The following is a 10,357-nucleotide window of genomic DNA, read 5'->3' as shown; positions in this document are numbered from 1 at the left end:
AGAAGACATTCATACAGCCAACAGACACATGAAAAAATGCTCATCATCACTCACCATCAGAGAAATGCAAATCAAAACCACAATGAGATACCATCTCACACCAGTTAGAATGGCAATCATTAAAAAATCAGGAAACAACAGGTGTTGGAGAGGATGTGGAGAAATAGGAACACTTTTACACTGTTGGTGGGATTGTAAACTAGTTCAACCATTATGGAAAACAGTATGGCAATTCCTCAAGGATCTAGAACTAGATGTACCATATGACCCAGCCATCCCACTACTGGGTATATACCCAAAGGATTATAAATTATGCTACTACAAAGACACATGCACACGTATGTTTATTGCGGCACTATTCACAATAGCAAAGACTTGGAATCAATCCAAATGTCCATCTGTGACAGACTGGATTAAGAAAATGTGGCACATATACACCATGGAATACTATGCAGCCATAAAAAAGGATGAGTTTGCGTCCTTTGTAGGGACATGGATGCAGCTGGAAACCATCATTCTTAGCAAACTATCACAAGAACAGAAAACCAAACACCGCATGTTCTCACTCATAGGTGGGAACTGAACATTGAGATCACTTGGACTCGGGAAGGGGAACACCACACACTGGGGCCTATCATGGGGAGGGGGGAGGGGGGAGGGATTGCACTGGGGAGTTATACATGATATAAATGATGAATTGATGGGTGCTGACGAGTTGATGGATGCAGCACACCAACATGGCACAAGTATACATATATAACAAACCTGCACGTTATGCACATGTACCCTAGAACTTAAAGTATTAAAAAAAAAAAAAAAAAAAAAAAGAATGTAAGCTAAGGAGATATCCACAAATAAGCAATCCAGACAGGACTTAAGATTTAGCTGTCTCAATCCTGACTATCACAGCCAATATTTCATAGTGCCTATAGCTGTATTTTGATACCTAGATGGCACTGGAAGGTTTTAGGAAGAGAAGTATCATTATCTAATTTTCCTCTTAAAAGGATCATTGTGGTTCTGTGTTGAGAACACACCATCAAGAAACAAAGATGAGATCAATTAGGAGGCAATATTAATCCAGGTGACATGATGGCAGTTTGGACCTGCAGGGTGGCAACAGAAACAGTAAAAAGTGGTCAGACTTCTCTTCTGAAGTAAGTCATAAAACCTTTGGCTGGGCGTGGTGGCTCATGCCTGTAATCCCAGCATTTTGGGAGGCCACGGCAGGCAGGTCACCTGAGGTCAGGAGCTCGAGACCAGCCTGGCCAACATAGTGAAACTCTGTCTCAACTGAAAATACAAAAAATTAGCCCGGCATGGTGGCAGGCGCCTGTAATCCCAGCTACTCGGGAGGCTGAGACAGGAGAATTGCTTGTACACGAGAGGCAGAGGTTGTGGTGAGCTGAGATTGCGCCACTGCTGCAGCCTGGGCAAGAAGAGCAAAACTGCATCTCAAAACAAACAAACAAACAAAAAAATCCCTTCATTCCAGAAGTATCTACCCTATACCTGGACGAAAGGAATGCCCTTATCTCTGAACACACAGGGACACAGAAAAGAATCTCAACAAACAAGGCCTTGGTTAATCAGCCGCCCTTCATTTATCATCCTCTTTGTCTAATTATTCATCCACACCACTGTCCACTTTTCATCAAACCAAAGCATTAAAATACACAGGTGTGTCTATTTCTTTAGGTCTTGATTTCTGAAGGTGTTCATGTCATGTAAAACTTACATTAAATAAATGTGTACGCTTTTCTCTTGTTAACGTCTTCTGTTACAGGTGCCTCAGCTATGAACCTAATGACGGGTAAGGAAAGAAATCTTTCTTACTCAACAGATGCTTGGTAAAGATATACCAGCGGAAATGTTGGGTACCTAGTTGGATACAGCAATCTAAAATTCCAAAACATGTCTGGACTGGAGATACAAATTTGGGAATCAGTAGCATATAGATGGTAGTTAGAGCCATTAGGCTAAACAAGATTACTGAGGAAGTGAATAAAAATAAGCAATCTGAGAAATGGGCCCTGGGCCATTCCAAATTTAAGAGATTCAGAAGAGGAAGAGCAATCAGCAGAGGGGAATGAGAGAACAGCCAGTGTAGGGCAAAAAAAAAAAAAAAAAAAGAGTGAGCTATCCTGAATGCCAAGTGAAAAAAGTATATCAAGGCAGTGGGAGTAATTAATTGAATCAAACTTTGCTATTAGGTCAAATAAAACATTCAATAGACATCACTGGTGACTTGCAAAAGCTATTTCAGAGGAATGAATGGTCAGAGGAAAAGATAGCTGCAGTGAATTTAGGAGAGAATTGGAGGAAAAGAGTTAAAGAAAAGAGACACAGACAATTCTTCCAGCAATTCTATTTATAAAGTGAAGCAGAGAAATCAGGGTGTATGTAGCTAGAATGGGATGGGGAGAGTCAAGAGAGGGATTTTTCTGAACTTGGAAGAAATAACAGTATAAATGTTTTAAACTGATGGGAATGACTAGGTAGACAGGCAGAAATTGATAATCCAGTGATACTGAACAAAGGCAGAATACAAAAGCTAAGTCTTCTTACTCTAAATTCCTCTTGAGCCCTACTTTAGTGTATGGTTTAGAATGAAAATACACTGAGGAAACCCACCTTAGCTATTAATTTAGCATCTTATTTTTAAAAGTAGTATCAAAATTACATTTTGAGTGTCTTAGAAAGATGCTGCTTTTTACATTTAATGGCAATTATATTAAAAAAAAATTAACACTAACAAATGTGACAGTGACAATAATTTAGTCATTATTACAACAATGTTCCTGGGTTTTTGCTAATCAAGAAAGGACACCAACAGTGGGGATTCAGAACACGCCACACCAAATTATTACTCTTTGGCATAAGGATTATTTTTAGTTTATTATTTTCAGAAATAGCAAACACAGGATAATACAGAGAAGTCACCCTTATATAAAAGGAATTTTCATCTGTAGTAGAAATCTCCATTTCTACGGGTGTCTCCTCTCTGTACGAGCAAAAGAAATATGACTTTAAATCACTAAAAACTATCAATCTTCAGGGCAAAGCTTAACTTTGCTTACAGTGATTTTCCTGGTCATCTCATTGCAACTAGGTCTCCCCAACACCCTTTTTACCTTTGTTTCAGGACATGATGGTATTTAAGCCACCTCTGAGTGATTTACTCACTTCCCCCGAGTATCTCTCATGTGTATATGAGGGATACATGTCTTAAAACTTGTTTTTCTCTTGTTAACCAGTATTTTGTTGCAGAGGTCTATCCCATTCTAAGAACTGTATGAGAATATTATATGTTCTCCCCATACCATGTTCTTCAGCAAAACTCCTAAGAAATACAGAAGCTGTCTTAAAAATAACAAAAGTCAACCATAATACCACCTAGCTACCTCGGCGGACATCATAATTGCTTTCTAGGAAAATAATTTAAAATAAGTTGAAACTTTTTTTTAGTTTTTTTTTTTTTTTTTTTTTTTTTTTTTGAGATGGAATCTCACTCTGTCGCCCAGGCTGGAGTGCAATGGCACAATCTTGGCTCACGGCAAACTGCCTCCCGGGTTCACACCTTTCTCCTGCCTCAGCCTCCCGGGTAGCCTACCACCATGCCCCGCTAATATTTTTGTATTTTTAGTAGAGACGGGGTTTCACCATGTTAGCCAGGATGGTCTCGATCTCCTGACCTTGTGATTTGCCCGCCTTGGCCTCCCAAAGTGCTGGGATTACAGGCGTGAGCCGCCAGTGACACCCAGTCAATAAGTTGTTTTATACTTCTCCACCCAGTGATGTTTCCTAAACTCTGAGAGAATGTATATTCTTGGGGATTTATAATTGAGACAATTAAGTGTATCAGCAAAATACTGAACTATAACTTCTGGCATCAAAGAAACACATGAAGCAATCAAAGTTGTATATCTAACACATATTTTTAACATTCCTTACCTGGTTATTTTCTTCATTCTCAAATACACAATCTTGCTGCATAACTTCATTGTCTAAATTAGTGCTAGCCACAGGTTCTGAACAGTCTCTGTTACTTTCACTGGCATTAATAATACCATCAGCAATACCAACCCTAGGGATGAAGTTTAAAAATTAGATCAGGCCAAATGTTGAGTGTGTAATGCCTTTACTTTAAAATAAGTAAATATAAATAATGATCTGAAACTTTTACTTGTTAAAGAAAATGTGAACTTTTCACAAAAATCCATACTTTTGTCTTGCTAAATCAGATTATTAAATCTGCTACATTTTTGTCTCCTTGGGATGTTGTGAGGGACCTTGTTATCCCCTCTAAAAATGTTCATAAGCAAATAAATGGCTTTTAAAATAATTTATGTTCCAAAATAATCATTTCCCTTGTAAATGCACACTCTCACATAATAATGACACATCTGTCCTGATCAAATACAAGTCAAGTACTAGTCCAGTACAAGTCCAACACCTTATCAAGTAAAACAGAAATAGCTTCCTACTGCAGAGTTGTCATCTTACACAGTTTAGAATATCCAAAACACTGCTACAGTTTTTGTTTCCAAAGATGATATCACTACCCTCAATAGAACATGTGTTCCCCAGTGGTGAAAATAAGACTATCAACTGAGTAATGGGTATAGGTTTGCAGAATCCCTAGCTAAACTAAGGACAAACTCCAAGAAATCTGCTTACATCCTTTGAAACATTTTCCCATTATTTCTAACTTTTAGATACTGATTTTTTCCTTCATATTCTGCCCAAATACTCCCAATAGATCCAGTTGTATACATGCTTTTTTTTCTTTTTCAATTTTTCTATTTTTCCTCTCTTTCCCTCTCCTGCCTTTTCCCAGTTGTATACATTCTAATCATGCCTTCAAAGTACACAAACCAAGGCCATCAAATACAGCTGCACTGGCTGGCAGTGCTATCCATGGTGCTTGCAATTGTACTATACGGTATTCCAAAAATAAACATTTCCACCACTGGTATTCACATCAATTTACATTTTATATTTGATAGCTATTCTAGTTAGCCCTTTTAAAAACTATCTTTAAAAAAAAATCACTCCCCAATAATCTTTTTTTTTCCTTTACCTTCCTACAAATCTTCTAGATTTGGGTACATCTTTCTCATCTGTTCCCCCGCAAAAAACTGATATATGAAAAATATGAAATCACTGCACCATGATCTCTGAAGGAGGCTATCCCTGAAGTACAGGACTGAAGTAACAGAAAACAAAGAGAGGCTTTCCTTCATTTAAAGGTAACAGGTCAGATGAAGAGTGGAGCAACATCACGCATTACAAGTACTTTTAACTAATACATATTTAAATACAGGTTGAGTATTCCTTGTCGGAAACGCCTGGGACCAGAAGTGTTTCAGATTTGGTTTTTGTTTGTTTTCAGATTTTGGAATATTGCCAGTTAGCAACTGGCTCATAAATTATTTTAAAAGCCATTCATTTGCTTATGAAAATTTTCAGAGAGCATAACAACAAAGTCCCTCACAACATCCCAAGGAGAGGTGCCAGACTGGCATTCCTAATCTGAAAATCCAAAATCAAAAATGCTCAAATGAGCATTTCTTCTGAGTCTCATGTCAGTGCTCAAAGTTTTGGATTTGCGAGCATGTCAGATTTTGGATTTTTTGATTAGAGATGCTCAACCTGCATTAAGAGCTAACCTAACAAAAGCGTAAGGAGGGAAGAGGCTGGTGGCAAGGGATAACTATTTAAATAGAAAGGATGATTCTGCCCACCATTTCACTCAATGATTACATGCACAACAGTGATACCAATCTGCTGCCTTGTAACTGTCTGTCTAGATCACACTCTTGCAGAGTCTAATTTTTTAAAGTTATTTTTCATACAACATAATTCCTAAAGGTAAGCTTGTTACTTCATTCGATGTTCAGGGAAGAAAAAAAAAAAAAAAAAAAACCTGTGTTGAACTTAATAAACATATATTATGAAAAAAGTTATGAGATATATACAGTATTAATTATGGATGTATATACAAGTATATATACAAAGTCACTTTTCACAATGACTTTCAGAAATCTCCAAGAAAGATGAGATCCTGTTATTTAAGTAGAATTAGTTTTAAGATAAAACAATTTTATAACATTTAATAAACAACAATAAAATATTTCTTACTGGTTATTAGATACTTCCCCATCACAATGAATACTTTCTGCTTCGTTATTACACACCACACTTTGCTGTTGTAAATTCTTAAGATCATGATCTATGCTGCTCTGCAGATCAAAAAGGTGCTGTTCCACAGCTGCTCTAATTGTTCTTTCTAAAATACTACAAAACATAATACATTTTAGTAAGAAGCAGTCACTCTAACTGGGTATCTGGTGACACAGATATAAATGCTAAAATCTATGACCGGTAAAACTATTATGGTACTTAAATGGGTAAACCGAAGTATAAAAAGAAATACATAAAAGGAATACATGATACTGGTTTAAGTTTTAAAAGTGAAATTTACCCAAACAATCATATACAAATCAACCATAATGTCACTATTATTACTGGGATGGGAATGATCAGTTGTCCCTATAATTCACTCCTCACTATCAGAAAACCACTCATTAAGGCTTTTCAAAGCTATTCTTATAAAGCAAAATAATCTACTAACAGCTAAATGAAAGAAACTATGAATATTGCTCACACTTTTTATGTAAAGTCTACTTTTTTAAAACATATTCTATGAACATTTTTCAATTATTTCAGAGGATTCAAAAAAATTATCTGAAGAAAGTTCATCTTTATTTTGTATATTAATGCAATGGGTTTCTTCTTCATTTGTTCCTATCACAGTACATAAAAAACTAGTTTACTGCCTGTGTACAGTCTTTCCTCTAAAGTCAGCACAATAAATACATGATTTTCATTTCTACAGCTTAATAGTATCTTAAAATCTTAAAAATGTCTTCTATAAATACACTACTCACTCTGTAGACGCTGGTAGGATGCTGATGGGAGATATATGGGTGCTGTAATCAAAGAAAGAAATTAGCTATAAAAACGTTCAATACTCAGTATTACAAAATGTGCTGAATCTGCCACATTTGCACTACCTTGACACAACCAGGAGAACACACACTAAGTGTTGTATTCTTGGTTACATATCAAGTTGGAAATATTTTCTAAATCTGGTTGGTAAAGCTTCCAAATATTAACCAAAGAAAATAAATTTGGAAAAACATATCACTAACAAGATCAAAATTTAAAAGTTAGAATTCATTATGAGCTAGGAGCATTACACGCATTTATCTCTCATTTAATAACTTTCAGTACCCAAGGAGTTACAATTATTTCCCTCTTTCCACAAAAGTGAAGCTCAAAGATGTTAATTAACTTGGCCAAATGCATACGGCCCTGGGTTGGGTACCCCAAAGACCCTGCTATTAACAAAGATGCTCTACCGTCTTCTACAACAGAAAAGTGACGAAAAACAAAAATACACACACCACAGCATGAGCACCTCGCACAGAAGATGAATCTAATTTTCTAAATAAACTATTTTTCACACAAAAAGACCCCCAAATATATATACTTGTGGTGGTGAGAGTGGGACAATTACTTTCTCTGGTGCTCAGTTGGAGAAAAACTGATCGATTTCCAAAACTGGAGGGAAAATTAGTTGTACTGGATTTAAGTGAACAGTAGTATTAGCTGTTCGTGAATATAGGTAATTTTTAAAAGATCATTCATCAGATAAAAGATAAGGTATGTCTAAATGGCACTGTGTGCCTAAGCACAGCATCACAGTCAATACTTAGCCATAGTATTAGCTGTTTGTGAATATACGTAATTTTTAAAACATCATTTATCAGATAAAAGATAAGGTATGTTTAAATGGCACTATGTGCCTAAGCACATTATCACAATCAATACTTAGCCATAGGGAGGAGTGACCCTGCCTTCTTGACCTGAACACCACATCTGTAGCTACCTCGTCATTTTTTAAATGGAAATTAGTTTTATGAAGATCCTCCAAAATGTGGCAATACAATCTGTAACCAACATGCAGAACAAACGATATCAAGTTAGTATTGTCAGGATCCACTGCAGGAAACCAAATGAGTATCATTTACCATTCATTCACTGAGCAATCTTCATGTCTCTCAGTAGCAAAGTGAACAAATGCTTTATCAGACAACAGTAAGCCCTCTTGGTCTGACACACATAACCCCTTCTATGTATGAAAATATTTTTGTTAACTGCCAGTATCATGCTAGTTTCCAATGAATTATTTTTAGTTCTAAAGGCCTTCATGCTGATCGTCTCCAGGGAAGTGTTTACCAATATTCATACTTAAAGATTTTTCCGGCTAGGTGTGGTGGCTCATGCCTGTAATCCCAGCACTTTGGGAGACCAAAGCTGGAGGTTCACTTGAAACCAGGAGTTCAAGACCGGCCTGGGCAACATAGCGAGATCCCATCTCTACAAAATTTTAAAAATCAGCCAGGCATGATGATGGCACATGCCTGTAGTCCTAGCTACTTGGGAGGCTGAGGCAGGAAGATCACTTGAGCCCAGGGAAGTTGCAGTGAGCTGTGATTGTGCCACTGCACTCCTGCCTGGTGACAGAAAGACATCCTGTCTCAAAAAAAAAGAAAGAAAAATAAAACAACTAAAGTTTTTTGGAACTTCATTTCTGAAATCCAAAAAAGCTGGGGAGAAAAACCCCAAAACATGGCACAAAGAAGAATGCAGCCATCATCAGTTTATTTCTAGTAGTTTCCTGTGAGCTAAAAGTTAAATACTTATTGACTTCTGTTGAAAAAAACAGAAAGTAAAAAGATAAATAAGGCCTTCCCTAAAGAGTCTTAACTTCAACTAGGATATTAGATCTTTTTCTGATATTTTGCTCTAATAAACTATTGCTTATATTTTTACATTTCAGTTATCAGCTGCTATTAAATTATAAAAATTAAATCTTTATGTGGTGCAATCTGTTTTATTTTCCTTGGTAATATTTGCAATCTCTACTAAACTTAGATGATTCCTTGCCCATTGAAAAATATTCATTTTATTTTTAATATCTAATTATAAACCACTGACAATGTGGCATATTGAATGGTGTGGGGAACTATAAATTTAACACTCTTAACCATTTAATTTGTGATCTCTGGTGAGCTTTTGCTTTATCTTATACCAAATTCTGAAGAAGCTCTCTAATTCCCAACTACTTACTTCATTAGTCTGTTACTAAAGCTTTATATGTTTTAATTCTTGGTAGGGCTTATATCTTCTCTGTTCTTTCTCAGATTTGCCCTTGTTAGTCATCTGCTCATTTTCCCAGAGGAATTTTCTCACCCTTTTTTGTCAGATTATCAATAAAATGCTAGTAGGTAAACGGATACAAGATATTTCATAAAGAACCAAAAAGAAAAATAATCAACCTAACTAGATACACAAGTTTAAAATAAGGATTATAGAGTCAAGTGCCAATGGCTCATGCCTCAAGTCCCAGCTACTCAGGAGGCTGAGTCAGGAGGATCACTTGAGCCCAGGAGTTTGAGGCCAGCCTGAGCAACATAGCAAGACCCCATCTCAAAAAAAAAAAAAAAGGATTAGAATAAAATTTATGTTTCTGCTGATGTCAATATTGATAAAGGCTATGAAACTGACATGCATGTTGCTAGTGGGAAGGTTAACAAGTAAAAATTTCTTACAGAAATCTATTTAGTAATGCATTTCAAAGAGCTCTAAAAATGTGTATGCACTTTGACTCAGAAAGTCTGAGACTCTATCAAAAAGGGTTTATCAAATCTACCACAATCCATCGTAGATACAAAAGGGGAGGGATGGATTTTATACCATAAAGTATTCTCTGTACCATTTTTCCAATTTATAAAAATTCTCAAAAATACAGAAAAGTGAAAATAAACTGTGTAAGAACACCTACAGCCCCAACATTTAGAGTCTATAATTAACATTTTACTATATTTGCAGAATTATAAGAAAGAAATATCAGCAAATGAATATATAAAATGGACCAGGATACATACAATGGACCGTTGTGAAATCATTGGTGCTCATTAAGATTAGAAAATAATACCAGAAACTGTTTTTATATGTGCAAGCATAAACAATGTGTGCAACTATGTATCAAAATGGTTCCATTTAATAATGTGTTTTTACAACTATAAACAAAGGCAAATATACTAAGCCAGAATTTGGGAGCGCTCTTACGGAGATGCTCTAGAGCATCTCTAGAGCAGGGATGTCATCCATGGACCACTTGTATCAGAATCTGCTGAAGTGACAGTGTTATTTTGTTGGAGATCTGTACTTTATCCCAAACCTCAAATACCATAAAGCCAAAGTAAATAAAATAGTATGGTAC

General features: G+C 36.1%; 1 protein-coding gene across 7 annotated transcripts in view; it reads right to left on the bottom strand.

The window, feature by feature from the left end:
- Positions 1 to 10,357, bottom strand: part of FAM13B (family with sequence similarity 13 member B) — a 103,744-nt gene that overhangs the window by 51,467 nt on the left and 41,920 nt on the right. For 6 of the 7 annotated variants that reach the window (XM_023195528.1, XM_023195573.1, XM_023195538.1 and 3 more), the window contains 3 exons: positions 6,954 to 6,995; positions 6,145 to 6,300; positions 3,955 to 4,087 (listed from right to left, as the gene is read on the bottom strand). In XM_023195528.1, coding sequence (XP_023051296.1) covers positions 3,955 to 4,087; positions 6,145 to 6,300; positions 6,954 to 6,995 — 331 coding nt within the window. The remainder of the gene's footprint in view (positions 1 to 3,954; positions 4,088 to 6,144; positions 6,301 to 6,953; positions 6,996 to 10,357) is intronic. The other variant, XM_023195557.1, reaches the window with a different exon arrangement.

The sequence above is a fragment of the Piliocolobus tephrosceles genome, chromosome 4 (genome assembly GCF_002776525.5).
Source record: "Piliocolobus tephrosceles isolate RC106 chromosome 4, ASM277652v3, whole genome shotgun sequence".
NCBI lineage: Eukaryota > Metazoa > Chordata > Mammalia > Primates > Cercopithecidae > Piliocolobus > Piliocolobus tephrosceles.
This window is presented reverse-complemented; position numbering and strand designations above follow the sequence as displayed.